Source organism: Mustela putorius, unplaced genomic scaffold (genome assembly GCF_011764305.1).
Source record: "Mustela putorius furo isolate JIRA1106 unplaced genomic scaffold, ASM1176430v1.1 tig00003996_pilon_pilon_pilon, whole genome shotgun sequence".
Classification (NCBI taxonomy): domain Eukaryota; kingdom Metazoa; phylum Chordata; class Mammalia; order Carnivora; family Mustelidae; genus Mustela; species Mustela putorius.
In genome coordinates this window covers 107619-130750 of record NW_025422134.1, presented here as the reverse complement: position 1 = coordinate 130750, position 23132 = coordinate 107619, and the positions used below count along the sequence as shown (strand labels likewise).

The 23132-nt window shown below is 41.5% G+C and overlaps 1 protein-coding gene across 1 annotated transcript; it reads left to right on the top strand.

Annotated features, from left to right (window-relative positions):
• The first annotated feature begins 19276 nt into the window (after positions 1-19276).
• Positions 19277-21858, top strand: LOC123389691 (disintegrin and metalloproteinase domain-containing protein 21-like). The gene has a single exon (XM_045071907.1). The coding sequence runs from the start codon at positions 19492-19494 to the stop codon at positions 21700-21702; it is 2211 nt and encodes a 736-aa protein (XP_044927842.1). The 5' UTR covers positions 19277-19491; the 3' UTR covers positions 21703-21858.
• The last annotated feature ends 1274 nt before the right edge of the window (positions 21859-23132 follow it).

Here is a 23132-nt window from a genome sequence, read left to right as displayed (position 1 = left end):
AGGAAGAATTAACTTTCCTGCCCTATTCTTAGTCTAATCCCCTTCATAGTCTAATTTAGTCCATTTCTGTAAATATTTTAAGCCTTCCTCTGAATAATCTGTTTTTTGTTGTTGTTGTTGTTGCTGTTTTTTTTTTTGTTTGTTTGTTTGTTTGCTTGCTTTTGTTTGTTTTTTTTTTTTTTTTTTTTCCTGGTAGGGCTGGAGCCGGGAGTGTAACCAGTTTTTGAGCCATTTCCCTGGCTGCTTGCTTTGGGGCTTGATATGCTACTTGGTTTCCTTTTCAAACCAGATTAGGCCCTTTTGGTGCCCCTGGCAATGCATAATGGCCACCTCTTTCAGGTCCCAAATAGTCTGGAGGAGAGCCAATATTTCTTTTCCGTTTGTAATTTCATTTCCTTCTGCTGTTAATAGGCCCCTTTCTTTATAAATAGCCCCATGTATATGGAGAGTAGCAAAGGCGTGCCTGCTGTCTGTATAGATGTTGGCAGTCTTACCCTTGGCCATCTGCAGTGTCTGGGTGAGTGCAATCAGCTTTGCTTTCTGCTCTGAGGGTTCATGTGGCAGGGCTGCCTTCCAGAGCTCCTGTTCAGGAGAAACCACCACAACCCTCACATACCTCTTTCCATAGGCCATGTAGCTACTCCCATCTGTGAACAGAACCATCTCTGCATCCAGGAGGGATGTGTCTCTGAGGTCAGGCCTTATTTCTGTGATCTGCGTTAGGACATCCCGCAGTCATGTGGATGGTCAGCTAGCTTTTCTGGCAGCAACATGGCTGGATTTAGCAGTGCTGGGGGCCTGAAAATCACTTCCAGTTCATAGAGGAGGTGGGCTTGTTACTTGTCACTCTGGTGTTTTTCATCCATCGGTCTGGTGGGGTCTAGAGGAGGCCTTTGGTAGCATGAGTAGTTGTCCAGATGAGATTTTGACCTAAAGTTAATTTACTTGCATTCTTGACCAGGAGGGCCATGACAGCAAATATGCAGAGGCAAAGGGGGAACCCAGCCACTACTGGATCTAGTTTCTTGATAATATAGGCTACTGGACTTTGCTAAGGCTCCAGAGTCTGAGTCAAAATCCCCTTTGTCCACCCTTGCCTTTTCATCTACATACAAGTGCAATGGCTTGGTAATATCTGGGATGGCCAGTGCTGGGGCACTCAGTAAGGCTGTTTATAATTTTTGAAATGCTCCTTTTGCCTCAGCCACCTACTCTACCATAGTGAGTCCTCCCTTAATCAGTTTGTAGAGGGGTCAGGCAATCTCCACGAACCACTGTATCCACAGTCTGCAGTAGCCCATTGTCCCAAGAAACTCCCGCACTTGTGGGGCATGGTGGGGCGGGGGTATCGGGTGATCACCTATTTCCTGGACTCAGACTGTGAACACATTCCCTCATGGAGATAAAAGCCTAAATAAGTGGTGTGTCTCTCACAAAGCTGTGCTTTCTTTGCTGACACCAAATACCTTTTTTTTTTTTTTCCTGCAGAGTCTGTAAGAGGTTTCATCACCCCACAAGCATGACTCATAGTCCTCAGCGGCTATTAGAAAGTCATCAACATATTGTAACAGAGTGACTCCCAGGATGGTGATTCCATACTCATGCAAATCCTCGTGTCGGGTCTCCTTGAAGATGGTGTGTGAATTTCTGAATCCTCGCAGAAGTCTTGTCCAGGTGAGCTGGCCCTGGAATCCTGTGTGTCAGACCACTCAAAATCAAAGAGGGGTTGAGACTACCTTGCCAAACGTATGCAGAAAAATGCATCCTTGAGATCTAAGATGGTATACTGAGTTCTTCTGGGGCCTAGGAGGGAGAGTAGGGTATAGGGATTGGGCACCTTCGGGTGAGTATCTTTAACCTGTTTGTTAACTTCCCGCAAGTCCTGAACGGGTTGGTACTCCCCAGTTTCAGCCTTTTTGATGGGCAGTAAAGGTGGGTTCCATGGAGACTTGCAAGGGACTAGGATCCCGTCTCCTTGGAGGAGGTTAATGTGTTTTCTGATCCCTTCCTTTTCTTCCCAGGGGATGGAGTACTGCCGGACTTGAAAGGCCGCAGCTGTTGCTTTTAACTGTATCACTACTAGAGGTTGTCCCTTGGCCAGGCCAGAAGGTCTCCCTACTGCCAGACTTCAGAAAATTTGACCTGTAGGGTTTGGAGAAGGCTTCCATTCCTTATCTCCTCTGGTTTTGAGACTGGCTTATAAAGGAGATGTTCATCTACTGCTGCCATAAGCATCTGCATAGTGGGTTGTCCCAAAGTCACAGTCATGTCTCCTTCTGAGAACTGAATGCCAGCCTGTAGTTTGTGGAGGAGATCTCTTCCCATCAGGTTATACAGGACATTAGGGAGGACCAGGAATTTATGTTTGGCTATTCCCGAGGCCAAATTTAAAGTTCTTTCTATTGTCTATTTCTGTCTTTCTGTGCCATTTGCCCCTTGTACACAGACTTCCTTCCCAGATAGTTTTCCCATACGCTTTAGTAATGATGAAAATCGGGTTCCCGTGTCCACCAAAAAATCAATTGTTTTTCCCTCCGCCTTAATTTTAACCCGATGTCTTGGGAGGCACTCCGAATTATGGTCCCTTCAGTCTTTGGTGGCCAGCATTGTGTTTTCTTCTTAGGGCACTCTCTTCCTTGCAGTAAGCACACTGATCTGAATCTAAGCTTTCCCACCTTCTTTCTCTGTGTTTAGACTTTTTTTTTTTTTATTGATCATCACCTACCTGCCTTTTTCTTTTCCACTGACCTTTTTTTCACCTTGTCTCCTTCCCGCCTCATGTAATGTCAAAACTTTAACTATTTTTCAGTCTGTTTTTCATCTTCATGTGTATCCCTATGGTTAAACACCTTTTTGCTATTCCCACCAACTCAGTCAGATTCTTCCCTTCAAATCCTTCAATTTTCTGAAGTTTCTTCCTTATATGGGGCTGACTGACAAAGGCAAGATTTACTGCCTTCTGATTTTAACATTTATTTGAATGGATCACCAATATAGATTTGCCATGACACAGGGCTTCAGTCTTCCTTCCTTAAATACTATGCCTCATTTGAACAGAAAGATTTTACAGGAAAAGATTTATTAGTCTTTTTTTTTCCTTCTAGTAAATAAATCCATCAAAACTGATATAATGTGGTCAAATTTTTAACACATGTCATTGTTTCCTTTCAAACCTACAAACCAAGGCAAATAAAAGTCACTTTCCCCTAGCCTTCTACTACTTACTATATACCCTCAAGTTTAGTTATTATTATCTCCTTTCATGTTTTGGTGCAACCAGATAATTTTACTTTAAGACAAAACTCTTTACTCTTTTAGGTCCTCTTTTTTGTGTGTGCAGTTTTTTTTTTTTTTTTTTTAATTATCAGTCAACTAACTGCCTTCTCTCTGGTTTTTCAGACAACATTAAAACTTAAAATAAAACTTACAGTGTTTTTCTTTTGGTAGTCCATCCTGACCATACCTATTTTTTTTTCTGAATATTTCCCTTCACAAACCTTTTACAACTTTTTTTTTTTTTTTTTTTTTTTTTTTTTTTTTTTGTATCCAGGTTTTGTACCAAGCCATTTCCTTTCAAACAACCATCTCATTTAGGACAAAATTAGCTTTTCTTTAGCAAAATGTATTCCTATTCCTTATCTTTCTTATGTATCTCCTACTTTTTAGCATATAGGGTTATTTCCCTTACTTCCATCAGTCTTAGTTACAGTTACCAGAATTTTCTATTTTTAGAAACACTTCAGCTTCTAGTGATGGTTAACTATTAACCAATTGTGAACAGTTACAACAGAATTCTGTAGATGGCAAATTTATGAATCAGTTAAGCACAAAACACGTTTAAATATTCAAACAGATTTAAATATTCTTAGTTTCTTTGCAGTAAGAAGTCAAAAGCACAAATCTACATCAAGTACTCAATGCTTTAGCATTTTATCCATTTGATTGAGACCTAGATGTCCAAAAAATTTAATTCCATTTGTCATCCAACCAAAACTTTGAAGTTTCAGGTTACCAAAGATTTTGAAAGTTACTCTAACAATTACCAATTAAAACTTTGAGACAGACAATTAACCATCAGTTCAGTTATTTCTTTGCTAACCGATTTTAAAAATAGCATGAACTTATTTGACCTTCAGTGAATTTTGATTGAAGCTTCACATTTACTGCTATAACTTTAAAGATAAGTCTATCTTAATTAATCCAACATACTTAACTTAGTTCAAATACTGATTTATGTTTCACCTGGACCCACTCCACTTTTAATGTTTACTTGAGACATGACTGGGAAGACCTGGAGTGAGGCCATTAGGTCCAGGGGCTGCTCTTTTTGCTCCTTGACAGTGAAGAGGGAAGGAGCCATGGTGCAGGATGCAGTGAGGACAGTCTAGAGGCCAATTATGCAGGCCATACTCAAGTTGGTGCAGACACAGAAGGGGGAGTGCTGCTAAAAGGCGATATAGCTGCTTTCTTTTCTTGTAGTGTTTCTTGATTCCTTTTCTTGAATTGTTTTGGTATAATTCTTGCTTCCTAAAATGAGTTTGAATGGATGCCCTCCTCTCCTATTTTTTTTAAACAGTTTGAGAAGGATTTGTATTAAATCTTCTAGTGTCTGGCTGAACTCCTTAGTGAGAATTTTTGGTCTTGGACATCTGTTTCTTGGGAAGTTTTTGATTATCAAATCAATCATTTTACTAGTGATAAGTCTGTTCAGATTTTTTTTTCCTTTCATTGTTCAGTATTTCTAGGTTGTTGGTAGGAACTTACCTATTTCTTTTAGACTGTCCAGTGTATTGGCCTCTACCTGCTCATAGAACTCTTATGACCCTTTGTATTTTTGTGGTATTCATTGTCATGGATCACCTTTCATTCCTTTTTTTAAAGTTTCTCATTTTTAAAATTTAAAATCATTTAGACAAGGTATAGTACATTATTCATTTTTTTATTTAATGTTCAATGATTCATTATTAATGATTCAATTAGTTCATTAATTCATAGAGTATAACAGCCAGTGCTTATCACCACACATGCCCTCTTTCATGCCCATCACTCAGTTATCCCATCCCCCCACTCACTTCCCCTTCTGCAATTTGCTTCCCAGAGTCAAGAGTCTCATATTGTTTTTCTCCCTCTCTGATATCTTCCCATTCAGGCTTCCCACTCTGTCCCTATGATCCTCTGTCTTAATCCTTATATTCCACATATGAGTGAAACCACATGATATCTGTTTTTTTTTTCTGTTTGCCTTATTTCACTCAGCATAATCCCCTCCAGTTCCATCCATGTCAATGCAAATGGTAATATTCATCATTTCTAATGGCTGAGTAATATTCAATTGTATATATGAACCACATCTTCTTCTTTTTTTAAAGGATTTTATTTATTGGACAAAGAGAGAGAGAGAGATCACAAGTTGGCAGAGAGGCAGGCAGGGATAAAGGGAGAAGCAGGCTACATACTGAGCAGAGAGACCTATGCGGCACTCAAACCCAGGAACCTGAGATCGTGACCAGAGCTGAAGGCAGGGGCTTAACCCACTGAGCCACCACATCTTTATACATTCGTCTGTTGAAGGACATCTCAGCTCCTTCCACAGATTTGCTGTTGTGGACATTGTCACTATGAACACTGGGGTGCATGTGCCTCTTCTTTTTACCAGATCCATATGGTGAATACCCACGAGTGCAATTAGTGGGTCACAGGGTAGCTTTATTTTTAATGTCTTGAGGACTCCATACTGTTTTTCAGAGTGACTGTACCAGCTTGCATTCAAACCACAGTGTAAGAGGGTCCCTCTTACATCTTCACATCCTCACCAACATTTGTTGTTCCCTGTCTCTTAATTTTTGCCATTATAACTGGTGTAAGGTGGTGTCTCAGTGTGGTTTTGATTTTTATTTCCCTGATGGCAAGTGATGTGGAAAATTTTTTATGTGTCTGTTAGCCATTTGTATGTCTTTTTTGGAGAAGTGTCTTTTTATGTCTTCTGCCCATTTCTTGAGTGGACTCTGTTTTTTGGGTGCCAAGTTTGAGAAATTCTTTGTAAATCTTGGATATCAGACCTTTTACTGTAATACCATTTGCAAATATCTTCTCCAATTCTGCAAGTTGCCTTTTAGTTTTGTTGATTGTTTCCAAGCTTTTCATCTTGATGAAGTACCGAAAGTTCATTTTTGCTTCTGTTTCCCTTAACTTTAGATATATGTCTTGAAAGAAGTCACTGTGTTGGAGGTTGAAGAGGTTGTTGCCTGTGTTCTATATGATTTTGGTGTGAGACAAGAATTAATCATCTTTGTTTCCTGACTGTATTTGAGCCCTCTCTCTTTCTTGGTGAGTCTAGCTAAAAATTTGTTAGTTTTGTTTATCTTTCTGACAAAGGCAGCTCTTATTTTCATTTTTATTTTTAGTCACCATTATATTAATTTTCATATTCCTTTTTGTTATTTCTTTATTCCTACTGATTTGGGACTTTGCTTTTATTTTTTATACTTCTTTCTCATGTAAAATTATTATGTTTATAGGAGAGCTTTCTCATGGGTTGATGAGGACCTGAATTTCTATGAGCTTCCCCCTTAGAACTAATTTTGCTGCATCCCGTAAGCTTTTGTAGGTTTTCTTTTATGTCTCAAAGTATTTTTAAAATTTCTTATGATTTCTTCTTTGGATTTTGGTAGTTTAGTAGCATGTTGTTAAATCTCTACATATTTTTGACTGCCCCATTTTCTTCTTGTGACTGATTTCTAGTTTCATACCATTGTGGTTGGACAAGATTTGAGTCAGAATGTGAAAGGAGCATTCAGGATAAAGGTTTGCTTACTGGGCTTCTTTTCTGAGGTAATAGAATGAGCTCCATACAGTGGAAGATTTTGCAAGATGGTGGGGGACGGGCAACCCTTGGTAGAATTACTGACTACCATGCAGGCAGTGTACCACTATTCACACTGTATTTCTGATGGATTTGCAGTTCATTAGAAACATTTCTATGAGATTCAGGGGTGTCCTTCTCTACCAGAAATGTGCCATGTGGGTTAATGGCATGACCCCAGGTCAGCAACCAGGATGTATGGTATTGTGCGGGAACAGAACTTTCTTTGAGAGTGACAAAAACAGATCCTGCTGAGCTTCATGACAAAAGCCAAGGTCCTGAGTGACCTACTGGGTGTTGGTGGTGGGTGGGGTAGTGGGGTCTGTTAATCTGCCTCATAAGATCCTGTGGAACTCAGGGACACCCTCCTGTCTGTTGAGTTGTGTGGAGAAAGGTAGACAGCAGTTTCTGGCCAAGCACAAGGGTTGCACTGGAGCAGTGTGCCTGGGGAGCCACTCCTTGATTTCCATAAAAATGGACCAGGGTCTGTGACTGTGATTCCTGGCAGCAGTATGGGGAGAGGAGGGCGGTAGTGGTGCACACTTCCTAGGGTTGTGGTCAGGACTAATCTGGAGCCCACTGAAGTCAACCATACCTGGCAGAGAAGGCATCCATTAAGTGTAGCTGTGAATACTGTGCCAGCTCACATGCTGCTGCCTCCTATTTTTCATCTTCTTTATGGTCATGAGCCTCTGTTCTTGTCCCATGGCCTCCAGGGTATTGCTTTCCCTCCATCTGGCCCTCCTCTTCTGCCTTGTGTAACCTAATACCAGGGTACCTTCTCAAGAGGCAGCTTAGTCAGTCCCTTGATGGAACATTTCCATGGATCCCCTGTGAGGTGAGGACAACACCTTGCCCTGGAAGGGGGCTGCAGGTCCCCAATCAAGAAATCCATTTCTCTCTTTTCAGCCTGACCTGCCCTACCCTCAGTCTTACTCAGGGAAGATCTTCTCACTTCATGAGCTGACAGCTCTGAACTTAAAAACAAATATTGTTTTATATTTCTCAATGCCTTAGTTCATCCATGGCATGTCTTTAAAAACTGCCAGTGAGTTTTTAGCAGTCCTGGAGGGCTGTATGCTCAAGGAGAGTATGAACTGGGAGGGACAGCCTTCATTCCCATCTCCCTCAGCATGTCCCTGAGCCCTGGAGCCATCTGTCCCACTGATGGTTGAGGGACCCAAGACAGCCCATCTTGAGCCGAGGCTGGGTCATCTGTGTAGGCTGATGTGTACCATTAGTGGTGGGAAGCTGGCATGGGCCAAGCACAGGCAATTTCTCCTTCTCATTCCTTGCTCCCTTCCTGCCCAGAGGTAGCTCAGAACATACTTCAAGCCCTGCATCTCAAGATCCTGTGACCTGGGCTCTCTGCTTTCAGCTGACCTTAGTGTTTTCCTGTTGCTTCTGCCTCCCATACCCACTCCCATAGCCGTTCCTAGATCAGGGGAGGGATCCAACCCTTGACTGTACTTGGTCTTCCTCCTGTCCCACACCCAGCCCACCCACATTTGTCTTCAAGGTATGTGCTTGGAAGCAAGCCCATCCACAGGAACTTATCAGCCAAACAGATCCAGGTAATGACCACTGAAGTGGAGATCCAGGGTGTATTACAAACCTGCTCTGAAGCCTGTCCCATACTGAAAATATTACTTATGTAGAGGAAGGACCAACAGAATAATTCCAGACCTGTCCACAGAAACCTGACAAGCCAGAAAGAGCTGGCAAGACATAATCAGGGCACTAAATGAGAAGAATGTACAGCCAAGAATACTTTATGTGCAGAATGTGCAGCCAAGACTGACATTCAAAATGAATGGAGAGATAAAGTGTTTCCAAGAATGCTAAGGTTTAAAAGAGTATGTGACCACTAAGCCCACACTACAAGAAATATTCATAGGGGTTCTACAAAAGGAGACAAATATTCATAGGGGCTCTACAAAAGGAGGAAGAACCCAAGAGTGACACACAACAGAAAGGTACAGGGACAATCTCTAGAAACAAGAAATTAACAGGCAACTTGATGTCACTAAATATGTATCTTTCAATAATAACTCTCAATGTGAATGGCCTAAATGCACCCATAAAAGGGCTCAGAGCGCAGACTGGATAAAACCACAGGACCCCTCCACATGCTGTCTATACAAACAGAAATGGACAAAGACTGACAAAATTAAATGACAAGGGAAAAAAAGAAAAGAAGAAGAATCCAGCCAAAATTAACCCCAAGAATAACATTTATATAATATCAGAACAAAAACAAATACATGGAAGCACTGACAGAAGAAAAATGTGGGAGGGTGCTTGTAAATTTTAATGTGGGCGAGGAAGGTTAGTTTGGTTCTTCTTTGGTGTATCTTTGTTAAAGAACTCAATGTTCCAGAGATAAAGGGAGATTAAAACTGACTTCTATACCAGGGCAGTAGTGAATAGGGAAAAATGATTACTTTAAAGCTTATATCTAAATGTATTTTTTTAAGTAGAAAATGGAAAGAAAAAGAAAAACACAGGTGTATATATGAAAAAGTTCAAGTTAAAAGGTGATTATGGAATATGTTGTATTAAACCTCTGGTTCTAATGGTAAGTAGGTTTAAGAAATTAAAATAATAAGAATCCCGAGAATGAATTAAAACAGACAAACAAAAAGTTGTATCTATAAAATATACAGGTTTTAGGGCAATACCATGGGCTTAATCTATAGGTTCCTCTTGACGTTGGGGTTTTACAGTTTTCTGGGGACACTATGGTGGTTGTCCTTTTGTTCTTTTGGCTTTCCTTCTGGGGGTAGGGGCCTGCCATATTATTTTCCAGTCAGTCTTGCTTGAGCTGTGTTGTTCTGCCCCCTGTCAAGGTGCTGGGCTTTGAAAAACATTTTTTTAGGCTTTTGTTCTCTGGAGGATTGTTCTATTTTTGCTGTTGTTGTTCTTGTTTTGTTTTTGTTTTTCGTGCAGCTTTTTGTGGCTTTTTGGAGGTTTATTGTAAAGCAAACTGTACCCAGACCTCTGCCTCAAAGAGAAGCCTCAGTCTGTTCCCCTCTTGGTGTTCCAGAACACAAACTCTGCAAACTCTGCCTGAACAGTGCAAGCTTCCACAGGTGGTGTGCATTCCCAGCCACTGTCTCAGGGGACACTCCCATCCCCCGCTTGTCTCTGTACCCCTGTGCCACTAAATCCAATAGTGATATTGGTCCAGAGAGCCCTCTTCCAGTGGCTCCCTGTGCTCCGACAGCTGTTTGGCAACTGGGCCCATGGTAGTGGGTGTGCCCAGTTACATGGCTGCTGCTGCTGAGGAATCCCAGGCAAAGATCTCACCAAGTTCCTTCAGGCTCAGGCTGGGTGCATCCAGTTCCCCAGGTGGTCCTAGAGACTGCTGGTTAGCATCCACATCAAGTTATCTTGGGTACGTGTGGGGAGCGCGTGGGCAGACCCTGCTTGTGCAGTGTGCACAGAAGACAAAAGGCTGTGGTACTACAGAGCACCTGCCAACCCTCCCATGCATGGAGCCAAGCTGAGTGGTAGTGCAAGCAGCACACATCCAGGAGCACAGGGACCAAGAACTGGAGGCTCTGCCACACTCTTTCTGGCATGGATGGTCACCAGTGGTGGCTATCCTGGGTACCTGGGCTTAGGCCCATGCCTGTGACCACCCAATTCCACCAGTTTCTCCTTAAGACCCTTTGCACTTTGGGGGTTCTTTTAACCAGACTCCAAGTTAATGCTGGTCCCCAACCACAGGGAATGTTCATATTGGGGTATTACATTCCAATGCATCACTACTGGTGCCTTCCTACCCCTTCTGCTTATCCTATAATATCAGTCCAAGCATTCCCACTCTGCTTTACCTCTCCTCTGGTGTCTTCTGTTTCTGTGGAAACCCAGGAGTGTATAATCCTACCTCTCAGGCTGATTTTATGGGTTTTCAGAGTGTTCTGGTAGATATTTAACTCACTTTAGGGGACGGGTTGAAACAGGGTCTCCTACTTCTCTGTCATTTGGCCCCTCTTCCTTGTTCAGATATTCTTTTTTGCAATTTCAAAAGGTCCTTAATGTTGAAAAGACACATTGAGCATGTGGGTGGATTTGAGTGATAGTGGATCTGTGACAGTTTCATGAGCAGGATGTTTTGTGCCTGCAGTTGTCTAGTGTAAGGTGCATCTATTGGAGTCTGGAGAGACCTGATGAAGTCTGAGGGTGGGGTGTGTCCCTGATATTCTCCTGTACAACCTCTAGATTCACCTTCAGTAGATTCTCAATGAACTTGACCCATCAGGATCCAGGGAAGGGGCTTCAGTTAGTCCTATATATTAGCAATAGTGTAAGAAACATATACTACTCAGAGTCTGTGAATTACTCCTTCCAATCATTTTGCTCAGAAAAGTATGTATGAGTGTGAGAAGTCCAAAATATGAACCATGACCCAAGCAGAATACACCATAGACAAATCCAAGCAGTCAGCAACCATAACAGAAAAGCAAAACTAAACTAAACTAAAGTGGGTGAGGATTATAATCTCACAGGATGGACAAAACCAGGTGATACACTTGTGACTGAGAGAATTTCGGTCTGTGTTTCAAAGGGCATTAAATTCCAAAATTTCACTTTCTTTGAAAAAATATATATATACACAGAGAGAGAGAGAGAGGGAGAGTGAAAGTGAGAGAGAGAGGGTAATGGAGTGAAAAAAGGACTGAAATAAAACATACATCTATAAAATGTAAAAAATACTGTGTGTGTGTATGTGTGTGTGTGTGTGTGTGTGTGTGTGTGTGTGTGAGTGTGTTATGTTAGTCACCATACAGAACATCATTAGTTTTTGATGTAGTGTTCCAAGATTCAGTGTGTGTGTGTGTGTGTGTAAAACACCCAAACTTTTGCATCAACAGGGATGGGGCTGGAGATTATGTTGAATGAAGCAAGTCGAGCAAAGTTAGTCAAGGATCATATGGTTTCACTTACTTATGAAACATAAGGAAAAACAGGGAGGACATTAGGAGAAGGAAGGGAAAAGTGAGTTGCGGGAAATCAGAGGGGAAGATGAAACATGAGAGACTGCGGGCTCTGAGAAACAAACTGAGTTTTAGAGGTGATGGCAGAGGGGAATGGGTGAGCCTGGTGCTTGGTATTAAGGAGGGTAATAAAAATTTTATTTATCATTATTTTATACATGCATACATAAAATAATGATAAATAAAAAGTTTTATTACCCTCCTTAATACCGAGCACCAGGCTCACCCATTCCCCTCTGCCATCATATATATATATATATAATTACTACTACAGAGGGGATGTTTGCAATCTCTAAGTCATCAGTAAGTGATAATATCTGCAGATGCTACATCTGGGAAGAATAGGTGTCAGCCTGCAGAGTCCAGGACTGCAGCTTGATCCCTAACAGGTTTGGATCTTCTCTCATGACATCAGAAATGTGACGATGTGCTTGGGGTAAAGAAAGGATATGAGAAGCATAGATGAATTTCTATATCCCAGTCTCCATTTGATCATCATACACATCATATACTGGTAGGACAGTCAGGAACTCATGGTCACAAGTCATGGGCTGACAGGTGTGCCCGATTCAAGCTCAGTCTACATCATCACATCATCCTTGCAGTGATGAATTCCTGCAGAGACTCCTCCTCACAGACTATATTCTGGGAGTGACCCTGTCCCTGGGTCAGTACTGCTGGCCATCACACAACATGGGTAACATGAGACTCCATGAAAGTGTGACACTTACATCCCACCATGTAGTAGTTCCTGTGATCAGTGTGTCCAGGTACCACACAGGGGCAAAGATCTACACATATTTATTTTCCTACCATCTGGCAGGCTACGTGAAATCAAGTCCACTAGGCCACAGTCAGTGTTGGCAGGCTACACCCCTGCAGAAGCTCTGGGGTTGAACCTGTTCCTCCTGGTTTCCAGAGATGAGCCTCTTGCGTTTTCAGACTCATGACTCCTTTCTCCACCTTCACAGTTATAGGACCATAGAACATCAATGGTCACATGAGTCAGTTCAGCTGGGGCCTAACATCACTCTGTTGCCTCTCATAAAATTACTTGACTTTATATCGGGGGCCACCCAGATGCTCCAGAGATTTTATTCCATTTTCCTTAAGTGTCAATGACAAAAATTGGTGCATGTTTCTGGAGGACAACACAGTGATTGAACAGGATTATATGGTGTGCTATGCTCACCACAAGTGTATCTACCCTCAAGATATTTTAATGTATTTTACCTTCAAATACTTGAATATTTGAATATTATTATCTCTTCATCAAGGATATATACAAAAGTCCAAATCACCATATAAAGGAACACCCTCCACTTCCAAACATTACCATGGTACCATAGTCAAATGTTGGACCTCCAGAGTTCCACATCCATCCCAAATACCCATATATTTATCATATCGCTATAGACCCCAAAGCCTCAGCCTAGAAATGCATAAACTGCAGTCCAAAATCTTTCTAAATATGATCACCCCAAATTCCTCCATTTCATCATTTAAAACAAATATGCACAGGACTCTGGGTAGGATCCATCCTACATCCATTAAGGGGAGGAAAGCCTCCCCTTAATCTGAGAACCCGTGGCACTCCAAAATAAGCTATCTTTTCCAAAAATGCCTGGTGGATCACACAAGGGACACCAACTGTACACTCTCCTGTAGCAAGGATCACATGGAGTGAATAAAAGAGCAAACATTAGTTTCAAAGAACACCTGGGAAACAATTAGGTTTAAAGGTCTCAGATCCTCTGTAGTTCAGGGTTCAACGCAGGGTCTGTGGATCTGCCCATGTGGTCCATTTTATTTTCTAGGATCTGCCAATAGATGAACTTTCTTTCTTTCTTTTTTTAATTTTGTATTTATTATTATTTTTTTTTTTTTCTTTAGCAGTATGTTCTCTGCTGGGCTAAATCCGGGAGCCAATTGCCATTTTTTACACTGTCCTCTTCCTATCCTGTGCAATCCCTGGTGGGGGTGACCCTATTGCTACAAGTTTGAAAGTACTGTGTAGGGTTCTGCTGCATGAGCAAAGATTCATTGCACTTGCATAAGATCTAGCAATAACAAAATGACAAGACAGGCAATAAAACATGCTTTGTTTTAGATGCAAAATCCCCAAATTTTATAAATTCATAAAGCTTATTTTTTAATAACTTATTTTTTTAGTGTTCCAAGATTCATTGTTTATGCACCACAGCCAATGGTCCATGAAATATTGGCCAGCATGGAAGTACATGTGTATCAATCATGGTACTGTTCCAGAACTGTCCCATGTCTGCATGTAATTAAACTAGTGATGAGGACAATCTGGGTGGAGGACTCCTCCAGGATCTGACAAGAAAGAGGCGATATCCAGTGCAGGTGTGTGGTGAGACTGGGCATGAACATGCTGCCAGCCATCTACTCCCCTGTGTGCCCCCCACACCAGGTGACCAGCGCCCCTATGAAGCCATGGCCTGATGAATAAGGAAGGAACTTGTGTCTCCCAGGGCAGAGAGAGCACATCAAGGCCCCCTATCTATGCACTATTGCTAAGTGTAAGTACACATGTGCTGAGCTGGGATGGGGAAGGGAAAAGGCATACCTTAATGTACATACTCTAGTTGCTACTTGTCTTAGTAGATTTCCTGAAATAATGCTTTTCATGTGTTGTATGCCACAAAGGCCATCTCCAGAAACTGTAAATACATTTCTTTTAAGTTTGAATTTAAATTCCTGTTAGGGTACAATATGATATTAGTTTCAACAAGTGATTCAACACTTCGATACAACTTCTGCTGCTCATCACAACACGTGCACTCCCTAATCCCCAAAACTTATGTGGCCCATCACCCTACCCACTTCCCCTCTGATAACCCATTTGTTCCCTATAACTCATAGTTTGTTTCTTGGTCCCCCACCCCTGTGCCTTTGCTCTCATGTTTTCTTTCTTAAATTACACATATGCCTTAAGCAAGATACTACTTTTCTTTCTCTGAATGTGTTATTCCACTTAGTGTAAGAGTCTATATCTCCATCCATATGTGGCAAATGACAAAATTTCATTTTCCTTATGGTTAATACACTACTGTACCTGTAAACCACATGTTCGTTATCCATTCATTTGTGCATGGACAGAAGCATAGCTGTTACCATGGCTTGGCTATTAGGGATAATGCTGCCATAACCATCAGACTGCAAGTTTCTCTTGAATTTCTGCCGTCTCTGCATAAGTGTTCATAGCATGAATGTTCAATCAAAGGATAGCTATATTTTCAATTGTCTGATGAACCTCCATACAGTCTTCCAGAGTTCCTGCAACATTTTGCTCCCCCACCCACTGTCCATGAGGGTTCTCTTTTCTCTGTATCCTCCCCAAAATATTTCGTTTCTTGTGTTCTCGATTTTAACCATTCTGAGACGTGTGACTGGATATCTCATGTTTTTGATTGTATTTCCCTGATGCCAAGTGACGAGCATCTTTTCATGTATCTGTTGAACATCTGTAAGTTTCCCTTGTAAAAATGTCTACTTTCCATTTTGTTTTAATTGGATTCTTTAGTGTTTTGAGTTCAGTTTTAGAGTATATATAGAAAGCTCCCAAAACTCCTCCAAATGTATCTGCTAGAACTGATAATTGAATTAAGTAAAGTTGCAGGATACAAACTCAGCATAGTAATTTAAGTGGCATTTCTATTATTATTTTTTTAAGTATTTTTATGTATTTGTCAGAATGAGAGAGAGCACAAAAAAAGGGAGAGGGATAACCAAGGTCCTTGCAGAATAAGTAGCTGATGCAGGACTCAATCCTAGGACCATGGGATCATGACCTGAGCCAAAAGTGCCACTTAACTGACTGTGTCACACAGGCACCCCTTCAGTTACATTTTTATACACCCATAATGAATCAGCACAAAGTGAAATCAAGGAATCAATCCCATTTAAAACTGAATAAATATAGTAAGATACATTGGAATATACCTAACCAAAGCTGTAAAAGATCGGTTCTCTGAAACCTATTACATACTAATGAAAAAAAAATTGAAGCCTGCTGGTGGATATTAGGGAGGGCTTATATTGCATGGAGAACTAGGTGTGGTGCATTAAAAAAAAATAAACCTTGAAACACTGAAAAAATAAAATAACATAAAATAAAATAAATTAAAACTGACCCAAAGAAATGGAGAAACATTCCATTCTCAGACTGGAAGAAATCTGCTTTTAAAATATCTGTATTACCCATAGCATCTGAGTGTCTCAGTCAGTTAACCATATACCTATGGTTTAGATCATGATCTCAGGATCTAGGGATAGAGCCCTGGGTCTGGCGTCATATTCAGGGCGAGTCTTCTATTCCCTTGCTCTCTGCCTACTGCTCTCTTCTGGTCATGCATTCTTCTTTCTTTTTTTTAAATTTTTTTATTTATTTTCAGCATAACAGTATTCATTGTTTTTGCACCACACCCAGTGTTCCATGCAATCCGTGTCCTCTCCAATACCCACCACCTGGTGCCCCGACCTCCCACCCTGCGCCCCTTCAAACCCCTCTGATGGTTTTTCAGAGTCCATAGTCTCTCATGGTCCAATTTCCCTCAACTCCCTTCTCCTTCACTTCTTTCTCTTATTCTGAAAGATAATTTAAGAATCTTAGAAAAAATAAAAATAAATGAGCAATGTGTATATAACAGAAGTAGTCTACTCATTCAGTGATATTATTAATGATATAACTGGCATTTTTCAGAGGTGACCATACCGTCCTACCAAAAATATTGCAAATAGCCAAAGCCATCTTGAAAAAGTAATACACAGCTGGAGGTATCAACCCATCTGGATCTCAAGGTATATTACCATACTACAGTTATCAAAACAGTGTGATATTGGGAGAGCAAGAGATATATGCATCAATGGAACAGAATAGAGTACTCAGCATTTGACCCAAAACTATATGGTCAAATAATCTTCAACAAAGCAAGAAAGAATATCCAGTGGGGGGGGGGGCGTGACAGTCTCTTCAACACAAGGGGTTGATAAAAGTGGAAAGCCACATGTGTAAGAAAGAAACTGGACCACTTTTGTATAACCTACACAAAAATAAATTCAAGATGGATGAGAGACATTGTTTTAAAAGATTTTATTTATTTATTTATTTATCTGACAGAGATCACAAGTAGGCACCGAGGCGGGCAAAGAGAGAGAGGGAAGCATACTCCCTGCTGAGCAGAGAGCCCGATGTGGGGCTCAATCCGAGGATGTGAGATCATGACCGCAGCCAAAGGCAGAGGCTTAACCCACTGAACCACCCAGGTGCCCACGATGGATGAAAGACTTAAACATGAGGCCTGAAACCATTAAAATCCTAGAGGAGAAGACAGAAAGTGACCTCTTTGACAACACCTGTATTAATTCTATCTAGATACATCTCAAGAGACAAGGGAAACAGAACAAAAAATAAACTCTCTGGACTTAATTATTATTAAAATAAAACAAAACAGAATAAAACAAAATAAGCTAACAAACAAAGAGGAAAGAAGTTCTACAGAGCAAAAGAAATAATTAACAAAACTAAAAGGCAAACTCTGGAATAGGAGATGATATTTGCAAATTTCATATCTAATAATGGGCTAGTATTCAAAGTATGCAAGTAGTTTGTAATAAAGATTTTCACATTTTCAGGAAAGACCATATCCATGGAGCTCAGTATGCTCTCATGAGAGAAGCAGAAGTCTTGTCTTTCACTTTTGTATTGAGCGAAGATCTCACTAAATATGAGATCAACCCTATTGACTAAATTTCAACTGTATATCACAGTATTGTTAATTACAGGGACAGGGTTTTAGAGAAAACTTCCAGACATAATCATTTTGCATAACAGAAAATCCTATGTCTTGAAATACAACATTGTCTCTCCTCCCAACCCCTAGAAACTGCCATTCCACTTTCTGATTTATTTTTATTTGTTTGTTTGTTTGTTTGTTTATTCGTTTATTTAATTTTGTGCATTTGTTTGTTTTATTATGTTATGTTAGTCACCATACAGAACTTTATTAGTTTTTGATGTTCTTTTCCACTCTCTGATTTATTGTTACCTGAACCTGAATTTGGCTGTCCCTTGCTGGAAAGGCCAATATTCAAGAGATGAGTTTTTACTGATGAGTTTTGATTGGAAAGGGATGTAAGCTTTATTCAGGAGGTTGGCCACCTGTGCAGAAGTCATGCTCCTGTTAAAATAAAACAGTGACATTTCTGCCTGACCCAACAGATTCTTAAGGGGATTTACAGTAGATAATCAAAGAAGGGAGTGCAATGGTTGGCAATATTTTTTTGTTCACACCCAGGCTGCATGATTCTAACTACAAAAATAAGCTTAGCACCCTTCTGCTTTCAGCTGAGAATTTAAACACATATGTTACCAAAACTCAGGGAAGGACAAAGAGAAAGGATTAGGGAACAATTCCTGGGTCTCACATATGATCAGCAGAAACTTCTGTTCTCACCAGCAGGTTTGAGGGAAAAAAGAAAAGTAACATACAACCTGGGGAATATTTTACTCAGTAAGCTCAAAGAAGCTTCAAAGCAAACCCAAAAGGATCAAAACACTCAAATTAATGACAAACCATAATAAGACACATACTAATACATGTAACATTACAAAACATTACTTTCAATAACTCTAAGGTAAAATTTGCAATGACTACCTCCACATGCCATGGAAGAAGGAACAGTGATATCTATAGTGAATTATGGTGGGTAATCCACAGAAACTAACCTAGCAGTACCATGAGAAATGGAACTGGTAAAGGAGTTTATTGCATTAAATCTTATATTACCTATCCAAAATGGAGGAGATGGGGAGATGGAGAAGAGAAGGGAGTTGAGGGAAGTTGAAGGGGAGATAAACAATGGACCCTTAAGAACAATCTGAGGGTTTTGAAGGGGTGGAGGGTGGGAGGTTGGGGGAGCCTGTTGGTGGGTATTATGGAGAACATCTATTGCATGGAGCACTTGGTGTGGTGAATAAACAATGAATTCTGTTACACAGAAAAATTAAAAAAAAGAAATTTTAAAAAAGTATATTACATATTCAAATATCTAGAAGAAAGATTGAATGTGTTGAATATGGTGATGCTACTGGATCCAACTCCCTTCCCATTTCCAAGTAAGTACTCATACACATAGTCCACCCACCTCTCACACATTACCCTAGCTAAGGCCCACCCACTGCCACACCCTGTGACTGTGACCTCATCTCTACTGGTGACCCCCAGGTGTGGGGTGCTGGTAGCCTGAATAAGCCCTCTGTTCTGTCAGATTCTCTAGGCCAGGCCCTCACTGAGGATCTTCCCTTGATCCATTCTCACTGAGAGATATCCCTGAGCAGGGGCCTGAGCCTGGCTGGTCCAGTCACCATGAGGGCATTCCTCTTGATCCTTGCTGTTTCAGAAGGGCTGACCCACTGCCACACCCTGTGACTGTGACCTCATCTCTACTGGTGACCCCCAGGTGTGGGGTGCTGGTAGCCTGAATAAGCCCTCTGTTCTGTCAGATGCTCTAGGCCAGGCCCTCACTGCGGATCTTCCCTTGATCCATTCTCACTGAGAGATATCCCTGAGCAGGGGCCTGAGCCTGGCTGGTCCAGTCACCATGAGGGCATTCCTCTTGATCCTTGCTGTTTCAGAAGGGCTGGCTCCTGTGCAATGTTCTCAAAGCCGTCCATCATGGTGCTACATCTCCTCTGAGGTGGTCATTCCCAGGAAGGAGCTGCACCATGGCAAAGGTGTTCGGATGCCAGGCTGGCTGTCCTACAGTCTGCGTTTTGGGGACAAGAGACACATTATCCACATGCGACGCAAGAAACTGTTTTGGTCCAGACATCTGCTGATGATGACTCAGGATGACCAAGGAGCCTTTCAGATGGACTATCCCTTCTTCCCTCCAGACTGTTACTACCTCGGCTACCTGGAGGAGATTCCTCTTTCCATGGTCACCGTGGACACATGTTATGGGGGTCTTGAAGGTATCATCAAGTTGGATGACCTTGCTTATGAAATCAAACCCCTCAGCAATTCCCAGAGGTTTGAGCACATTGTTTCTCAGATAGTGGCAGATACAAATGTGACAGGACCTACCTATAAACTGGGACATAAGGAGATTATGGACCCCCTTTTCTCTCAAGTAAATGCCAGTGTTGTCCCCAGGATCTCTAGTAAGATGTATTCATCCCATCACGGAATTATGAAAGGACTTATTCTAAGTTCCAACTCAATGTATACTGTGTTCAACAATGTGTCAAAATGTGCCCAATTCCTGATAAAGATGTGTAGTTTAATTGACTCATTTTTTCAAGGTATTGATGCAAATTACTATATTGGATTAATTATGATTTATAACCAGAGAGATCCAGTTCTCATGAATAATTATCATGTGCATTATAGTCCATTTGTTAGACACTATAAGTCTGTTGTGTATGGACTTCTTATACCACATTCATCCATAATTGTGATTAAAGATGGGCCAAAGGATATTGATTATGAACCTGTCTTATATGGTATATGCAATAATCGAAACCTTGTCATGCTTGGTTACCTAGGCAGACACCTTTTACTATTGTCGATTGCAGGAACACAAAAGGTGGCAAGAAATATAGGTCTGTACTATGATCAGAGTACTTGTACTTGCCAGAGAAGGTCCCTGTGTATTATGCATAGACCAGTATCTCTGACAGATTCCTTCAGTAACTGTTCCTATATACATGTACAGCACATATTGGGTCGTCGGGCAGGTGAGTGCCTATTCAGTGCTGAAATGGTATATTTAAATAAAAGCCTGACCCATGATCGTTGTGGAAACTACATACTGGATCCAGGTGAAGAGTGTGACTGTGGCTCCTTCAAAGAGTGTTACAACAACCCCTGCTGTACAAATGATTGTACCTTCACCATAGACAGCAAATGTAATACAGGCCGATGTTGTACAAATTGCACCTATTCCCCTCCTGGGACACTCTGCAGACCAATCCAAAATATATGTGATCTTCCCGAGTACTGCCGTGGGATGTCCTTGGCATGCCCTGGTGATTTCTATATGCAAGATGGAACCCCATGCACAGAAGAGGGTTACTGTTATCATGGAAATTGCACTGACCGCACTGTGCATTGCCAAGAAATCTTTGGTAAAAATGCTGTAAAAGGGGCAGATGCCTGCTATACCATAAATAAAAGAGGCAATAGGTATGGACACTGCAGAAGAATTGAAGGGAAGATGAAAGCTGACATTTGTGCCACCGAAGACATTTATTGTGGAAGGCTGCAGTGTGGTAATGTCACACACCTCCCCCGCTTGCAAGAACATGTGGGATTCCATCAATCTCTAATCTCAGGATTCTGGTGTTTTGGGCTGGACTCACATCGCTCCACAGGAGCAAATGATGTTGGTCATGTGAGACCAGGTACACCCTGTGGTCCTGGAAAGATCTGTAGCAATACCTACTGCAATGGCAGTGCAGCTCAGCTGAATTATGACTGTTTACCTGAGAAATGCAGCCATAGGGGGATTTGCAACAATAACAGGAACTGTCATTGTCACATAGGATGGGATCCTCCACACTGCATTGATAGAGGTACTGGTGGAAGCACAGACAGTGGACCCCCTCCACGTAGAATGCGGTCTGTCAGGCAAAATGATGAATCTCTGGTGTATCTGAGAGTGATCTTTGGTCGCATTTATGCCTTAATAGCTGTATTCCTGTTTGGCATTGCCACAAATGTAAGAACAATCAAGACAGTTAGAGTTAAGAAAGAGAAAGCTGATGAAGCCAATCCTGGAATTAGACTCCAGACCTCCAAACAACAATAGGCAACCCACAGGAGCATGAGTGAAACTCTACAGTAAGGAAGTGACAAAGCTGACACCCACATTTCCAGGGATCTGCAAGAGACAGAGTGTTATCAACACATGTCACCCAACTTTCACACTAAGTCTGTGACCAGCACTCTGAAATAAACCATTAAAAGCACATGTTCTGGCTTTTTTATATTTTATAAGACTCTAGGAGCCCACACTGATCCCAAGACAGTGTCCAGGTACCTGAGTCAACAGGTGGTACTTGAGCTGAGGTTCTGTGGTAAAGAATTAAGGGAAGTTGTCACAGGCTTCTGCAGGAGAAAATTCATTACATTGCTCCAAAACAATGCTCTTGAGCACTGAGGATTTTCTCATTGTCTAGGTAATCTCTCCTTCTGCAGTCCCTAGGAGAATTCAGGGCAATGGAGGGCTATTCCTCACCCATATTGCCTGTACCACACTGGGCTGCCTTTGGGAAGTAGGGGAGGGTGTCTGGTGTGTTATCCTACCCAGTATAAGCTATAGCACCCTGGAGAACATGTTCCTGAATATGGAAGACTGAGACCATGATCCTGAACATTACATCCCATGAAATCAATCAGAAAAATAGGTATAAGTTCTCATTGATGTCTCTGGCATCAAGAGAGAACACTAGGAATATCATCACCCTTTCCTTTTAGTCTGCATTCCAGGGAACAGAGCAGTGACAGTTGCTAAGCATATGTGGTAAGAAAATAAGTTGTTCTGACCTGCTGCCTGAGCATGGGGCACAGAGTCCCATGTACACTCACCCCCCCATGACCCTTACATAAAGGCCTGCCTGATATTCCCACTCTGATTTTAAAGGGAACCTTTAAAAATAACCATACAGAAGTGGGCCTGGGAAACATTAGGGACTTCAGCTGCATCCACCTCCTGTGTAGTTTGGTGCTTGCTATGCTATTTTTTACATCCTCCTGACTGTGAACATAGGTTGAGACCAACCCTTCCCTGGTTCATTGTGTCTCCTTTCTTCTGGGATTTTTTCATCATAAATGCTGGGACCACACTTCCATTGCAGGGTGTACTGAAACGCCAACTTTAGTCAAAATCAACAGGTGTGTTTCCTTTTCCCAGAGTGGGAGCTCAGATGCCAAGGCAGCCACCTGTTAACACAGTGTGGTCAATGGATGCCTATTCCTTCTAAGACACGGTCTGCATGTTCTAAATTCAACAAAGCAGCTGTAGCTCCCCAACAAAATTGTCCACAAAGGTGGGGTTTGGCAACAGAGCTTGTGCCCCAGTAATGCTTTAGAGCTAACAATGACTCACCTGTTCACCACAACATCTGATTCTCTGGAAGAAGCTGATGCTTGTTGTTGTTCTGTAGATTTGCTTGGGTTGATGCCAGTTGTTGTCAGGAAAACCCACCATAAACAGTGAGTGTTCTAACAGGTCAGACT

Coding starts and splice junctions, on each gene's coding strand:
- LOC123389691 (XM_045071907.1), top strand. CDS start 19,492: ATGAGGGCATTCCTCTTGATCCTTGCTGTTTCAGAAGGGCTGGCTCCT.